This window comes from Neovison vison, chromosome 5 (assembly GCF_020171115.1).
Source record: "Neovison vison isolate M4711 chromosome 5, ASM_NN_V1, whole genome shotgun sequence".
Lineage (NCBI taxonomy): Eukaryota > Metazoa > Chordata > Mammalia > Carnivora > Mustelidae > Neogale > Neogale vison.
The window spans coordinates 37018030-37034702 of NC_058095.1; the positions used below are offsets into that span (position 1 = coordinate 37018030).

At 38.2% G+C, this 16673-nt stretch overlaps 1 protein-coding gene across 11 annotated transcripts in view; it reads right to left on the reverse strand.

Moving 5' to 3' along the window:
* Window positions 1-16673, reverse strand: part of RPS6KB1 (ribosomal protein S6 kinase B1) — a 53608-nt gene that overhangs the window by 15454 nt on the left and 21481 nt on the right. For 4 of the 11 annotated variants that reach the window (XM_044248532.1, XM_044248534.1, XM_044248537.1 and 1 more), the window contains 10 exons: window positions 16270-16327; window positions 14724-14824; window positions 12666-12756; window positions 12410-12500; window positions 11805-11912; window positions 10827-10889; window positions 10333-10410; window positions 5712-5819; window positions 3587-3699; window positions 1003-2629 (listed from right to left, as the gene is read on the reverse strand). In XM_044248532.1, coding sequence (XP_044104467.1) covers window positions 2392-2629; window positions 3587-3699; window positions 5712-5819; window positions 10333-10410; window positions 10827-10889; window positions 11805-11912; window positions 12410-12500; window positions 12666-12756; window positions 14724-14824; window positions 16270-16327 — 1049 coding nt within the window. In that variant the 3' untranslated portion in view covers window positions 1003-2391. Of the gene's footprint in view, window positions 1-1002; window positions 2648-3586; window positions 3700-5711; window positions 5820-10332; window positions 10411-10826; window positions 10890-11804; window positions 11913-12405; window positions 12501-12665; window positions 12757-14723; window positions 14825-15412; window positions 15900-16000; window positions 16074-16269; window positions 16328-16673 lie in introns of those variants that run through there. The other 7 variants (XM_044248535.1, XM_044248533.1, XR_006384551.1 and 4 more) reach the window with 7 other exon arrangements.

The following is a 16673-nucleotide window of genomic DNA, read 5'->3' on the forward strand; positions in this document are numbered from 1 at the left end:
ATAGGAAATTAATTTCACTCAATGATAAGTTTGAAAAACTATTTGTATGGATGGTAGGTATGCAATTTATGCTTTTTATGCAGGAAAGTTGCAGTGTGCGCCACTACTGCTGGCAATACTAATTATGAAAACAGTTTATGGGGTGGTTAGAGCCAGCCAATCACAGTGCAAATATAACTTACTAGCAAATAGGACTGAGGAGGACTATTTTGGTGTAAAAACTTCTCTGGAATTTGGTTAGGCAGTCAACACTACAGTTAGTAAACACATCTGAAAACAAGTATCAGAGTAGCACAAGCCATTTGCAGTCTGAAATAAAGCCTGCACCTAACACCAGAGCTTTTGGGTTCTGGTTTTTCAGACATTATAAACTGTCAGAGAACAAAGATCTGTACTCCCAAGTGCAATTTCTGCCCTTATCATTACTGTAGCTTCTAATTTACTAGCTACAGTTATAAAGTTATCAGTAGGCTGCTGCATAAAGGGAGGAGGGGGTCTAGAGGAAGTGATTAAAAAAAAAAAAAAAAAAAAAAAAGGCTGTCTGTTCAAAGATGAGCTGTAACCAATTCTTTCATTTATTGCCACAATTGAAAAGGTGTATTTCCAATCCTCCTTCATGGTTCTATTCTGCCTAATGTCATAGGATTTCATCTCATCTCATTTGAATTGCCATTTAAATAAGCAAAGCTTTGCTCTTTTCTGACTGAATTCAACATGTATAAAGAATCTTATGGCTTGGATCCTATGGCTCAAAAAGGTTTGAAGAACATAGCAAGCAGCATCTATTTAAAAAAACTGTAGGGTTGCAAAATATTACAAATTGACTTTGCACACTCAGACTGAAGACATTATAAAAAACAAAAAGAGACGTTAAGACTCAACTGCAACTGCATGATCATCTATTATACCAGTATGCGCTGAAATGTATTTTTATAAAGCTCTGCAGATATTAAACCCTTTCACCAGCTAAAGTCATGGAAATGCTCTCTTTAAGGCAGCAAGTATAAGAAAGGTAAAGTTACCTTTATTTTTATTCTTTGTACCTGTATATCACTTATGTAGATTTTGTTACAATTTCAAAAACATAGTGTCTTGTTAACATGTTTCCTAAATTAAGCCACTAAGTTTTCTTATTCACTGTGGAAGACATTCATCAAAAGGCCATCAAATATTTTTACAATCAAAATATGTAGCCCCAGTATAGGAGAAAGAAAAATACTTTTTTCCTTTTAAAACTGTTGAGGAAAAAAAACCTAAGGAAGGTAGACAGCAAAAACAGTTAAAAGTAAAACTTAAAATCTTACCAATTTGCTGTAAAGAGATTAGACACAGAGAGTGGAACATGACAACACCCTCTTTCCCTGGATCTCCCTCTCTCCCTCACTTTACTGCCCTCAGTATGCATTTTATCCTGACTCTTTTCCATCCTTCTTCAGCCATGGGCTGAAAACATTTGGCGTCTTGAACCAAATACTGGTTAAGAACAGGTGGTGACATTTTTCCAGTGCAATGCAGGCCCAGGACAAGGATGAAATGTAGGACATACAATTTATGCCCATTCCAAAGCTTCCAGTTAAGCTTAGCACATAGCAGTACTGCAAGTAGAAATGATTAAATAATTTTTTTTCTAGTATTACAGACAGGTATTGCAGCTGGGTTACTGAAAATAAACCCCAAGTCCACCCCAATCCCTCAAACGAGCCACAGCTGTGGTTAACAATGATTCATTTGCATTTTTATTATTTCACCAAGAGAAGAAACAGAAGTTGTCTGGCTTTCTTCACACCAACCAATAATTTTGCATTTTAAAGTTGGGATGTTTTCCATAATGAGCTGAATCAAAAATCTATTTGAAAAATATATATTTATATAAAAAAAAGATTCAGGTTGTTTGCACGTAAAACATCAATTGTTAAGTTTCTTTTGTCTTTGATTCCATGTTGCTGGAAAAAGTTTGAACAAGCTTGCATGCTAATTTGTCCTTAGTTGCAAGTATTACAGGCAATTTCATACTTTGCCTAATGAAAGGATAACCCTTCTTCGACACAATCAGAACTCAACAGTGATTCAGAAGCAACATCCTACCCTTAATACTGTCAGTTCGAGCCATCAACATCAAAATCCTTGATAAGGTTGAGAAGATGTCGCTAGGAATCAATTAATTGATGTGCCTAAGAGTTCCACAATACTATTTTGCTTAAGTTTTTTTTTTTTGCACCATTGATTGATTTTTTAAAATCCATGTTTATTCTTCCTCTGTCCAAAGTGTTCAATGTAATGACACTAACTCTTCGAGACTGTCATTTTGAGTCTTCCTGTTTCAACTTACAGGATGCTCACACATCCTTTCCCCACCTTTTTTGCCTTAAATTCATTAAAATCGTTGCTCTGTCATAGATTCATACGTAGGTGCTCTGGTCGTTTCGAGATCATGGGAAAAGCCTGTTTTTTATATGGCCCGGAGTTTGGCTGTCGTATTGGAAGTGGTGCTGAAGCTTCCCCACTCATCGTCACATCCATCTGCTCTACTCCACTTGTTTCCATTGGATATTCCACAGGCGTCTGAGGATTTGCCGTGCTGGCTGAAGCACCTCTTCCCCAGAAATCCCCAGGAGAAAATTTGACCGGGCTTTAAGACAAGGAAGAGCTATCATTCATTTATCTCAAGGATTATCTGAACAAGAAGTATTTCCCTTAAATTTCAAAGAAGTGGGGTAATGTGATATTTATTTTTATTTAGTTTTATTTTTGGTGAATTACTACTACAAAGGCCATCATTCCCCTAAACTAATTGCTAGAGTTTCCTAACTGGTCTATTTACCTCTATACCTGCCTATGTAAAACCCTCAGTGATAACTTTTTTTTTTTTTTTAATCATTTTACTCCCCACTTAAAACAGGTTCCCATTGTATTTAAGATAAAATACTTCTCCAAACCTTTCTCTTCATCACGAACCACATGTCAGGAACACTGACCTTTCATTTCCAAGACCAAGTTTTTCCTCCCTTCTGGCTTTTGTATGGTTGCTGCTCTACCTGTAACATCCTATACTTCTATTTTTTGTACGGGTGGCTTTTTCTCTTCATTCATAGATGTTACTGCACCAGGGAGGCCTTTCTCTGACCACCATGAATAGAAGCCTACCTGTTATTCTTTGCTACTGCCACACTCTTTATTTTTCTTCATATAGAAGAAATTTTTCTTCATATACTACTTCATATGATTACATAATCCCTGTATTTCCTCCTTTGGTTATTTTGACTCTCTTCTCACTAAACTGTAAGCGTTAGGACAAGGACAATTTTTGTGTTAATTATGTATCCCCATCATGCAACACAGTCCCTAGTATATAATAAACATTTAATGAATGGGTAAGGAAGACATTTGCCAGTGCAGCAGCTTACTTTCACAGGAAGGAAGGTAAACTACATAGCATACAATACAAGATGCAGATGCTATGCTTATGTCAACCAAAGAGAATACAACAGAGCTTTCTTTTATATAACCTGGCATAAATTTCTTAAAGCATTCTCCTCCAGGTTAAAAACAACAAAAAAAAGAGGTGAGAATAACAAAGTCTAAATACCTGACAGGTGTTCGTGGGCTGCCAATAAATCTTCGAGGTGATCGGATTTTTGGTTCAAAGGAAAATTTTTCTTTCACACTTTCAAGTACAGATGGAGCCACATATGTAAAACCCTAAAAAATAGTAATTGTTGACTCCAGAATGGTGTTTTGTCATATATATCAAGAAAATGTGGTTTCGGTCTCTGACACACCAAAATAACAGTGCACACCTAAAATCAGCACTCTGTTTCCTCCCATCTCCTCAATTTCATTTCACACCTGTTAGCTTCTTTCCAGCCATTTCTTGAGGCATGGACCTCAGAAGGCAGAATTCTATTGAGTCCCATATGCCAGTAAATGGTATTCCACTTTGTTGAAGGGTAGAATAAAATAGGAAAATGTAGGCTCCACATTAAGCTATTAAATACCAAGATGAATGCAAAGAAAATTCTACTGTTTCTAGCCACATGCACATGAGCAACTAAGATTATCACACCCAAACAGTTTCTCGTTATTAGGCCAAAGTAAAAACAGAATTCTCTAAGTTGGCATGTATGGTCTCTCTGACTTAATACCAATGATTGGATAGATTTGGTATTTTCTTTTTTCTTTTCTTTACAGTTGGTATTTTCTTGATGTGTAAGGGTCAGCATTGTGAAAACCCCCAATTATAATAGGCAATTATGTCTATTATATATGCAGTTTTGTTAGCTTTAGTTCTTTCTTGGACCTTGCTATCAAACCACCAGGTGTCATTTCTTTGCTGTCAATGTTTATCCCTTTAACAATCAGTCCTCCACCTAAACTTCCCTTCTAATTATTATTCTAGTCACCTATGAATAGGCATTTTGAGTTATAGTAAAAAGACTCAATAAGCCTCTGGGTGATGTCCTAAAGACTGAGGTGCAATTCTGTAGCACACATGCTTTGTGACAAGTGTATGTGGACTTCAGAAACCATTTCCCCACATAGTTTAACTACCAAGAGGACCAGTCTGTGCCTTAATCATCTTTAAATTTCCTTTAATTCTGTGATAGGAATTTAAATAATTATTGAACTGAAGTTGCTCTGACCACAATCTCCAGATAAGTAAGGTGTTACTGTTTCTTATTAATTTTTAAAGAGGGGTGCCTGCATGGCTCAGTTGGTTAAGCGACTGCCTTCAGCTAGGTCATGATCCCAGGGTCCTGGGATCGAGCCCCATATAGGGCTCCTTGCTAAGCAGGGAGCCTGCTTCTCCCACTGCCTCTATATTCTGCCTGCTTGTGCACTCTCTCTCTGTCAAATAAATAAGAACTCTTAAAAATAAAGAAATAAAAAATAAAGAGATTCACTTTATGTAACAAAATAAATGGTATAAAATGAGGTTTTTGTTGATCAAAATCTAAAAGCCCTCAAAAAATCTAAAAAAAATCTAAAAATCTAAAAGCCTTGCCTTTTTTTTTTTTTAAGATTTTATTTATTTATTTGACAGACAGAGATCACAAGTAGGCAGAGAGACAGGCAGAGAGGAGGAAGCAGGCTCCCCGCAGAGCAGAGAGCCCGACGCGGGGCTCCATCCCAGGACCCTGAGATCATGACCTGAGCCGAAGGCAGCGGCTTAACCCACTGAGCCACCCAGGCGCCCCAAGCCTTGCTTTTCTGAGGAGACAAGGTACAAATCAATACAAATACTTCTACAGTGAGAATTAGTTTATTTCCTATTACATATAAACCAATATATTTTGATGTCAAATATTCACAATTAACAGGTTAAAAATCCCCTACAAATTTGCATGGAAATGTACCAAAAATCTGTAACTATTCCAAGAATAGAATAGTTACAGTGAATTCTTCGGTGTGACTTCCAATAGAGATACTGAGGCAAACATCATTTTAAGTCAGTGGCCCACGTAAAAGGGAATCATATACTCCAAAGAACCATACAGTCCTACTCTAAATGCTGAAATGGAACACTGAATTATGGGAATCAGTTTTCTAACCTAGCAAGTCAGAAAACTTAAAAAACCAAGTTAACTTAATAAAAAATAGCATCTAAGATTATCTATATCAACTGCAAGGCAAACAAATTAAATTTTCTTACTGAAAAGGGTCCACCCTAATACTTAAATTTCTCATGGCTACATGGAAATTCTTTCACTTACCAGAAAGACCTGGTTGGCACTTTCACTGAGAGTTGAGTCATCTGGGCTGTCAACAGGTGTCTGACGTGTAAACTTTGAATCAAACTGACTCACATCCTCTTCGGATTGCTTTGTGAAAAACAAAATTAGAAAACAATGAATAGTCTATATATATATATATATATTTTTTTTTTAAAGATTTTTTATTTATTTATTTGACAGAGAGAGATCACAAGCAGGCAGAGAGAGAGAGAGGAGGAAGCAGGCTCCCTGCTGAGCAGAGAGCCCGATGCGGGCCTCGATCCCAGGACCCTGAGATCATGACCTGAGCCGAAGGCAGCAGCTTAACCCAATGAGCCACCCAGGCGCCCTGAATAGTCTATATTATACATATCAATCAAAGGCATGACTTGCATTAGAGAAGGCTAAAAGTTAAAGTTAAAACTCTTCAGAGGGCTTGACTATAATAAAATATCAAACAGTTTTAGTAGGAACAGACTGAAGAATAAACACAGATAGAAAGTTTCTTTTTACAGATTTTATTTATTTATTTGAAAGAAAGAGAGAGAGGGTGCCTGCGTGGCTCAGTCATTAGGCACCTGCCTTTGGCTTGGGTCATGATCCCAGGGTCCTGCAATCGAGACCCGCATTGGGCTCCTTGCTCCACGGGAAGCCTGTTCTCCCTCTCTCACTCCCCCTGCTTGTATTCCCCTCTCATTATGTCTCTCTCTGTCAAAAATAAATAAATAAAATATTTAAAAAAGAGAGAGAGAGAGAGCGCACGCTAGAGAGAGCACAAATGTTGGGGATGGGCAGGGGGAGAGGGAGAAGCAGACTCCCCACTGAGCAGGGAGCCCAATGGAAGGGCTCAATCACAGGAGCCCAAGGTCATGACCTGAACCTAAAGCAGATGCTTAACCAACTGAACCACCCAGGTGGCCCCAGGTGGAAAGTTTCAAAGGTCAAATTGCATCTTCAATTTTTAAGCATATACTAAAGTAGATTTTAGTACACACTCATCATATTTTTTAAAAATCTGAATGTCAAAAAAAAATTCTTTTTGAATATCAACCTTCCCCACTTAAAAAATTTCAGTCTGCCTAGTCCACTGGCTAAATTCCTTATTAGAGATAATTTGCTCAGTGGGCCACTGCAGGTTTATAATAAACCTGAGAAACCACTGAGGCAAAGTTTTAACACAAAACGTATTTGTAAAATGCTCTAAAATTTCTTCCTATAGCTTGGTTCATCCTACTACATTCTCAAGAAGCAAAAATGATGTTCTGCTCTGCATGAGTACATCTTCTTATGAAAAACATCACCTAAATCTAACTACCACATCTGTTTAATTCCTTCTCTCTGGCACAATATCAGACTTTGTGGTCCTGTCAAAAGAGCTAAGGAACCAACATGAAGAAGCACCTAGTGTCAAAAGAGGATACAAACTAAGTATCAGTAAAAATTACTGCAGCGGATTAAAACAAATATATTAAAGCTCATAATTAACTTAAAAAGAATCACAGAATTCATTGGTCAATTCTGGAAGATGTTGAAGAACTAATTGATTATTTTGAAAACTGAGAAAGAAACATTTATCCTGCCTTTCCTGTATGAACAATGTTAAGTTTCTCTTTAAGGAAAAATTCACTAATGAGGAATCAATAATAGTATTAGAATAAGACATTTTACAAAAACTAATGAAATCCTGAAACTAGGCTAGAGTTTCTGAATCTCAGCACTACTGACATTTTGGGCTTGATAACTGTTGCAGAGCCCTGTCCTTCATAAAGGAGGATGTTTAGCAGCATCTCTGGCCTCGACTCACTGCAAACCAGTAACATTCCCTCCCCAAAAAGTGACAACTTGTCTCCAAACCTTGCCAAACTGACCATAGCTAAGAATCACTGATGTTGGCAATGATCAATGAAAAACAAAACAGAACAACAACAACAAAAATATATATATATACACATTATGCCTCCTGACCAAAATATACAACATCAAAAGTTTAATCTCAGGGCGCCTGGGTGGCTCAGTGGTTACACCTCTCCTATCGGCTCAGGTCATGATCTCAAGGTCCTGGGATCAAGGCCTACATCGGGCTCTCTGCTCACGGGAGCCTGCTTCCCCACTCTCTCTGCCTGCCTGTCTACTTGTGATCTCTCTCTCCGTCAAATAAATAATCAGATTAAGTGGGGCGCCTGGGTGGCTCAGTGGGTTAAGCCGCTGCCTTCGGCTCAGGTCATGGTCTCAGGGTCCTGGGATCGAGTCCCGCATCAGGCTCTCTGCTCAGCAGGGAGCCTGCTTCGCTCTCTCTCTGCCTGCCTCTCCGACTACTTGTGATTTCTCTCTGTCAAATAAATAAATAAAATCTTTAAAAAAAAAATAATCAGATTAAGTATCTAAATCTAAATACTAATTTTTGGAAAAACAGGGAAGAGATGAGTATGATCAATGACACTATGTATTAAAATCACAAAATCAAAGTTTGAAACCCTATAGGATAAATGGTCCAGTTTCTTCAGTAAGTACTCGGGAGAGGAATCGAGATGGGGGTATCTACAGATGGAAAGCGACCTAAGAGATAAAATAACCAACCCGTACAGACCTTGACTGAATCCTTATTAGAACAAACCAATAGGGAGGAAAAGAAAACAAAAGAAATTGGGGAAATTGTCAGCTTTTTAGTTGTGATGATAACTAGCAGTTCTGTTTAAGTTTAAACAAGATGACCTGACAAGCTGGATAGTTGGTACATAAGGGTTAATTATCCTCCTTTATAATTATATATATGAAAATTTTAAAGCAAGTCACCTTGTGTTCCAGGACCAAATTATCATCATCATTATCCTCCTCCTCCTCCACCTTCACCCCAAGAAAGAGAAGAAGAAACTATATTTTCTCAAATTCTGAGGTGGAAGAAAGACAAGAACTAACACACTAACTCATTTACTAATAAATATATTGTTACGGTTTGAGTTGTGTCCCCATTGACATTCATATGTTGAAGTTCTAACCCAAATACCTCAGAACGGAACCTAATTTGAATGAGGGTCACTGCAGATGAAATTAGTTAAGATGAGGCCATCTTGGAGTAGGGAAGATCCTAATTCAGTCATGATAAAATGGGAAAATCTGGACACAGATCTGCACAAAAGGAGAATGCAAACATAAAGGTAGAGATCGGGTGAAGTCCCCTATGGGCTCCAAGCCTGGCATGGCCAAAGCTAAGAAGGCCAAAGATCGCTAGCAAAGCAGCAGAAGCTAGGAGAGAGGCACTGAGTGGAAAGGAAGGTTCCCATAGCCTTTATAATGAACCAAGTGTGTCAATACATTATCTTGGCATCTAGTCTCCAGAACTGTAACATAATAAACTTCTGCTGTGTAAGCTTCCTAGTTGGTGGTACTTTATTACAGCAGGCCTAGCAAACTAATACACACATATGCTATATCTTGAAGAAAATTCCCAGAAAATCAAATTCAAAATAGGGTTGAATCAGAGGGTAACCACACTTAACCTGGTGAACATTTTGTTATGTATATAACTGTTAAATCACTATGCTGTATACCTGAAACTTACATATTATTATATGTCAACTAAACTTTATTTAGAAATAAAAAATAAGGGCACCTGAGGGTCTCAGTCAGTTAAATATTTGCCTTCAGCTCAGGTCATCATCCCAGGGTCCTGGGACTGAGCCCCAGATCTGGCTCCCTGCTCAGCAGAGAGTCTGCTGCCGCCTCTGCTTATATGTGTGAATGCTTTGTCAAATAAATAAATAAAATCTTAAAAAAAAAAAAAAAGAAAGAAAGAGTAAGAGAGAATAAGGGCACCTGGCTGGCTCAGTCAGAACATGTGACTTTAATTTTTAAATTTTTTTATTTTTTAAAGATTTTATGTATTTACTTGTGAGAGAAAGAGAGGGCGCGCGAGCAGGGGGCAGAGGTAGAAGCAGGCTCCCTACTTTGTAGGGAGCCTGACTCAGGGCTCAATCCCAGGACCATGGGATCATGACCTGCGCTGAAGGCATAAGCTTACTGAGCCACCCAGGTACCCCAAACATGTGACTCTTGATCTGGGGTTCATGAGTTAGAGCCCCATGTGGGATATAGAGATTACTTTAAAAAAACTTAAAAAAAAAAAGAGTAAACAGTTATACTCCATAAAAATAAAAATGGTTGAATCAAGTAAACAAAGCAAAGAAGTTCTAACTACTTGAAATATTTAGTTGTCTTAGGCAACCAACTTAAAAAGAGTTAATACACTCATCAATTGCTGATGGCAATAGTCTTTGAAAAGACTACACAGAATAGAGACTGAGAAGAACATAAACCAAAGTTTTCTGAATGGTTTATATTAACATAATGGTTTTGAATGATCTAAGATTTTCTTTTTTTGTTTGTTTTTTTAAGGATTTTTTAATTTATTTGATAGACAATGAGACAGCGAGGGAACACAAGCAGGGGGCGTGGGAGAGGGAGAAGCAGACTTCCCACGGAGCTGGGAGCTGGATGCAGGGCCTGGAACCATGACCTGAGCCAAAGGCAGACAGCTTAACGACTGAGCCACTTAGCCGCCCCTGGGATTTTATTCTAAAAAAATACCAGGTCCCTCAAAGTATATGCTTTCATGTATACATACCAACAGAGGTTTAAAGGGGGGCTCCACCTTCCGAGCCAGCAATTCTTCCCAGTTAATATGCCTGAAGAATGGATGAGCCTAGAAAAAAAGAACAGGAAGAAAAGTCAAGGCGAATAGACTTCACTGGACTGACAAATTAACTGTCTGAAGTTACAAATCACAAAATAAGATATACTTATTTTTTAGATTTTATTTATTTATTTGAGAGAGAGAAAACATGCACACAAGTGCGGGGAGGGGCAGAGGGGGAGAGAGAGAAAGAGAGAGAATCTCTCAAGCAGACTCCACGCAGAGCTTGGAGCCCAAAACGGGGTTTGATCCCAAGACCCTGAGATCATGACCTGAGCCAAAACCAAGAGTTGGATGCTTAATCAACTGAGCCACCCAGGTGCCCCCCAAAATAAGCTATACTTTAAACAACTACACACAACCCTCACAAATAAATAAAATTAGCTCTTTCTTCCCTTCAAACCACCAAAAAGGCCAATCCCTACTTGAACTTCTCCAGCATCCCCAGGACCAGCTCCAAGTCGAGAAGCAGCATTTCTTTTCAGCAGCTTTAAGGAGGGAAAATAAAACAAAACACTGTTAAGCCTTAGTCAAATTGATTATTTTTTATTTAGAGAATTTGCTTGTCTATATTGCTTCTCCATTTTGAGAAAATTGGCTTTATTAATTATAACTAAACATTGCTTGGGAATAAGAAGGAAAAAAATATTTTTTAAAAAATTTTGTATTTATTTAAGGAGAGAGAACAGAGAGAGAAAGCACACACAAGCAGCAGGCAGCGGGGAGGGTGTAAGGGAGAAGCAGGGGCAGAGGGAGAGGGAGAAGCAGACTCCTTGCTGAGCAGGGAGCCCAACGCAGGGCTCAATTCCAGGACCTGGGATCATGACCTGAGCTGAGCCACCCAGGCACCCCAAGGAACGAAAATCTTTAAAAAATGTGTACTTTACCTGCAAAAACTGTAGGTTTTTTGATTAATATATATGATCCTTTATTTAAAATGTATGTTCAGGGGTGCCTGGGTGGCTCAATGGGTTAAACCTCTGCCTTCGGGTCAGGTCATGATCCCAAGGTCCTGGGATCCAGCACCACATCGAGCTCTCTGTTCAGCAGGGAGTTTGCTTCCCCCTCCCTCTCTGACTGCCTCTCTGCCTACTTGTGATCCATCTGTCGAATAAATAAATAAATCTTTAAAAATAAAATAAAATTAAATGTATGTTCAATTCTATTTAAATTCCAGTAGTTGAGGGTTATCATTTCATGTCCTACCTTTTTTTTTTTTAAAAGACTTATTTACTTATTTATTTATTTGAGAGAGAGAGAGTGCAGAGAGGGAGATGGAGAAGCAGACTCCTGCTGAGCAGGGAGCCTGACACAGTGCTTGATCCCAGGACCCCAAGATCATGACCCAAGCCAAAGGCAGACACTTAACCGACTGAGCCACCCAGGCGCCCCTCGTGTCCTACCTTTTTAAGCAGATCTCTGGCTTCTTGTGTGAGGTAGGGAGGCAAATTGAGTTTACATTTGAGGATTTTGTCAATTGTTTTCTTTCTGTTCTCCCCAGTGAATGGGGGCTACGAGTAGAAGAGAGTGAGAAAAATTAGCATATAAAAATTAAAATCATCCATTTCCTAAATTAGTCCGTTATGCATAAAGATCAGAAATGTATGCTGTGATATGGGCTGACTGCTAAAGATCTATAGTTTTTAAGCAACGTGACAGAAGAAATAGTAACATCTCAGAAGAAACTGGGTTTCCACTTTTAACTTTGTGTGGTAATAGGTGAGACCTGTGATTTTATGCTTTACTTTCCCTTTTTATAAAATAAGGGCAGTATCTATTTTATACCTATTTCACAGGACTGACATGACAGATCATTTAAACAAAAATGTTTTTAAAAGTAAAGGGCCCATACTACTACCAATAAAGCAATTAGTGTTAATTTTTATTTTTTTTTAAATAACTTCATCAGTAACATTTTTAAAAAGCACAGGAAAGGTCTCTTGCCATAATGATTTAATAACTACTCAGCACAGACCATAATACATGCAGCTTTTAACTGTGCACCTACTGCTCCAGTCAGCATGTCATACATTAATGCTCCCAAACTCCACCAATCCACAGCACGATTGTGGCCACTTCTCATCAAGATTTCAGGGGCCCTACAATGAGAAAAATAATACGCCTAAAAAATTCACCCATTTGCATATCATCTGAATTAGAAGTTTAAAAACAATATACCGAGCCAAATGACCCTACATAAACCAGGTGAAGGTTAGCTATCACCCCCGCCAAACCAGTTATATTTCTTGCAACATGCAGCTCACATGTATTCTATTGTTCCACAAAATGTGTGTGTGACTGTTCCATCGTGAATAGATTCTTTGCATAGTCCAAAGTCTGTTAGTTTCACATGACCTACAATGAAAGATCACAGCATGGTTATTCTGAGAATTCTAAGCATGTGCAGTGTTTGAATGTATCATAGAAGACAATAATCTATTCTTCCATTTAACATTTTCTGCCTTAAATATTTGTTGAAGATACAAACAACTAGCAAGGTGCCATCCATAATATGGGATGCTAACTTTTTAAAGCTAACACAGTCATTTTTGGTGCCAATGATATAATATAAAGGGAAAATAGAGAAAAAAGTAAAACAGTTTTTCCAAAGCTCTATCTTTACCTATACCTAGAATCCTCTACCATCCTGAGAAAGCAAGCCTTCAAGAAAAATTCTCTAAAGTCTGGTTTAAGGGGTACCTGGGTGGCTCAGTGGGTTAAAGCCTCTGCTTTCAGCTCAGGTCATGGTCTCAGGGTCCTGGGATCGAGCCCAGCATCAGGCTCTCTGCTCAGCAGGGAGCCTGCTTCCTCCTCTCACTCTCTCTGCCTGCCTCTCTGCCTACTTGTGATCTCTGTCTATCAAATAAATAAATAAAATCTTTTAAAAAAATGTCTGGTTTAAGTACGCAAACCCTTATAAAGATATGTTGCATCATTTAAAAGTCTGACACTATACTTCAAATATATAACTTTTTACCACAGTGAACTGTGACTGGACAGTTTTTTAAATGGTCTCAGAAAATCACTGTAACAAGTTGGCTTATTCTGCTAATGCTTGCCAATTCAGAAAAAGAAATGAAATTGCTATGGCAAGGGACTGTCATCTCTAATCCAAAAAGTGAAAAACTCACCACCTTACACAAAGAACACTGCAGTTCAAGCTTAGCTTTACTAAAATGTTATTAGATATAGAGTGGTTCAACCACCCCAGGAACCCTACTATTCCAGGTTTATTTCAGAGAAAAGAAAAGGTAATGGCTTACTGATACTCTGACATACAAAAAAATATGACCTTTATTTTCACAGAACCACCTGACACACTCAGCATTATGGATCAAAGAAGTTAACTAGTCACTTCCCTATTCTATCCTTTGCCTTAGAATTCAGAATCAGAATCCAAGTGTGGGGGGATGGGAGCAGAACTGGGAGGGACAGAGATACATATATTCCCATGATGTACTTGGTTAAGTAGAATTTCTCCTAAAAAAAAAAAAAGGGAAAACGAGAAAAAAAAGCACAATTTGAAACATATTCATATTAGCATCAGTTGTCCACACCATTTCCTGTCCAAGAATTTAAAACCCTAAACTACCTCATGTATCATTTTGTAGACATTGAAAGCACCCCAACAGCCTGGCTGGCTGGTTGCTCCTCTGGGGTATGAGTGACCTGAGAAGTCTACCGAGCCCAGATTACTCTTGCATAAATCAAACTGTCTCTAGCAGCATGCAGTTGTAATCAAGACTCAGTCTGCTCTACATACAGCTGCACAGAGTATGAGCCTTTCTGATTTTTATGTTTGTTGTTATGAACACCAAGAATAAACTGATGCCTACTAAACATTTTCTTTCCAAGGCCACATCAAATATTTTGGTTCAATTCTAATCCTTTTCTACAGCATTAATAAAATTTATCATAAAAAGTACTGCTTCTAATATTTATGCATCTTTTTTCATTAAGGAAAACTCAATTTATAGGGTTAAGATCTACTTTCCAATTTAAGGGACAAACCAAAACTAAAGTTGGGACTGGCTTTTGGCTCACCACATGTTATGTAAAGATTTCAAAAGAATGATAAGCTATAAAGAGCAAGGATTAAACCAGAAAACACAGTTAAGTGGTTATTCTTAACTTCCTCTAATCTCATCAATCACAATTATCTAAATACTTAAATCTCAGCAAGCATTATGATGCCATAAATTGTGAGGGAGGAGTGTATAACAGAAGTTACATGACTATGGGGCTTTGAAAGCGACCATGACCTGGGTGGGAGGATTTTAAGATGATTATTTACTATAGAATTGTTTACGGTATATCTCCACCTTGGTGATTAAGCATGATATTCTCCGGCTTCAGGTCTCTGTAGATGATCCCCTTTTGATGTAAATGCCCCAAAGCCATGGAGATTTCTGCCAAGTAAAAGCTGGAAACAAAAGTGATTTAATAAAATTAAAAAGAATAATATATTCAAAGCAGTTTATGTATGGAGCAAAATTCCTTGAAAGAAATAGACATGCACCAAAGACCAAATTAGTGGGGATGGGGGTGGGTATGGGGGAAAGAGATGGCATAGGATGCTGCCAAAAGGCATGGTGACATTTATGTTTCACTTATTTAGTGAAACTATAAAATATTTTCTTTAGAACATACTACTAATTTCAAAAAAGTCCAGAATATGCCAAACTGTCACTGGCTTTTGTTCTGTTCCTAACAGGAATTAGGACAATAGTCATTCAGATCAAAGCAAATTTCTCCCACCCACCCCCAATTTTAAAATCCCAGAGGACACAGGAACTTTGTTATTCTCAGAGATCAAGTCTTAGTTTCCAAAGATACCTTACAAATAATCTGACCCTTAGAAGCCCACTCATCCCTTAATACAGCTGCATTATTTATATACAGTTCATGCCCACAGTATCTGCCCTCCCTCCTGCCAGCCAGCCCACAACTATAAACTGTGTGACACTCAAATTTATCTACCTCAAAAGAATAAAGGGCTGAGTCAACCCTGTCTGGATTCGAAAAGCACAAGGCACTGCAATACTGGCTGCATAACAATGTTGCAATCCTGCAGATTACTCCAGGATGGAGAGGGTGTGTCCTAGAGGACTGAGGCAGTTTCACAGCCAGCAGGACCACAAATACAGCCTCCAACAGGGCTCAGAGAGCCTCCTCCAAAAAAGGGTACTTCATCCCTAAGGCTCTTAAATGCAGCTTCTGTGTTAGAAAAGGCCTGAAATTAAACAATGGAATGCAGTTTGGTAATTAAGGTAGAAAAAAACATTTAAGTGTTTTCTATTCAATTAATGTGTAGGATAAACTGATTTATTGTTACCCAATACTGTCATCTCACAAAAGGATGTGTATATTTTTAATCTGAAGCAGATGCCATCTTAAGAAATATAAGGGTAGATCCCATCCTGGCCATAGAATCAATCCACAGATGATGTGTGCCGGCTTATCACCTCCCTAAGACTGCACCTTGGGAACTGGAAAGTCTAAAAAAAAAGAGGAGATGATTTCTGATACTTTCCATTGTTCCAGACATAAAGTTTCACCGGAAAACCACACTCACCCACAGCCAAGGCAGGCAGCTTACCAATTCAAGGAAAGAAAGCCCCAGTGAGAATGGTTCTGTTAGGAACTGGCGTGAAGAGCGTTCCACCCAAGGCCTGGGGGCAAAGGAATGATGTGACCTCCAAAAGCTGCCCCATCCCAAAGATACTTCTCCCCCTTGAAGTCCTGAGTGACTGACTGGCTCCAGAACAATTTACTGAATCATTTGGCTGCCCACAGTGGGAAAAGGGCTTTGCTTTTAATTATATGAATCATTACCTGAATCCATGCAACTGTAAAAATTTCACTTACCAGGCTGTGTCTTCCATAAATATTCCCTCTCTTTCTAACTGCATAAATAATTCTCCTCCTGTGAAGAAAAGGAAAAGGCCTTAGAAATAAAACAATCTTCATTTCCAACCCATTTCTAATGAGAAGATTGTGCTTTCTCTTTTAACTACAGTTAAAAGATAGCAGTTCCTTAAAACTAAAAAACAGATCCTAAAAACTATAGGTTTAAAACTAATTCTTCAGGATTCTATTTTTGCAGTGTTCTTATTCTTATGTGAAAACTATGTTTTGGAATTCTAGGTTTTACATCTTTAAACTTCAAAATAGTTAAAAGATTCCAGACCTGAGGTTAAAAAAGTAATCTTGGTTAAAACTTCTCTCACATTTTATCCTAAGCAGAAAAATGTTAGTATATAATTAAGCCA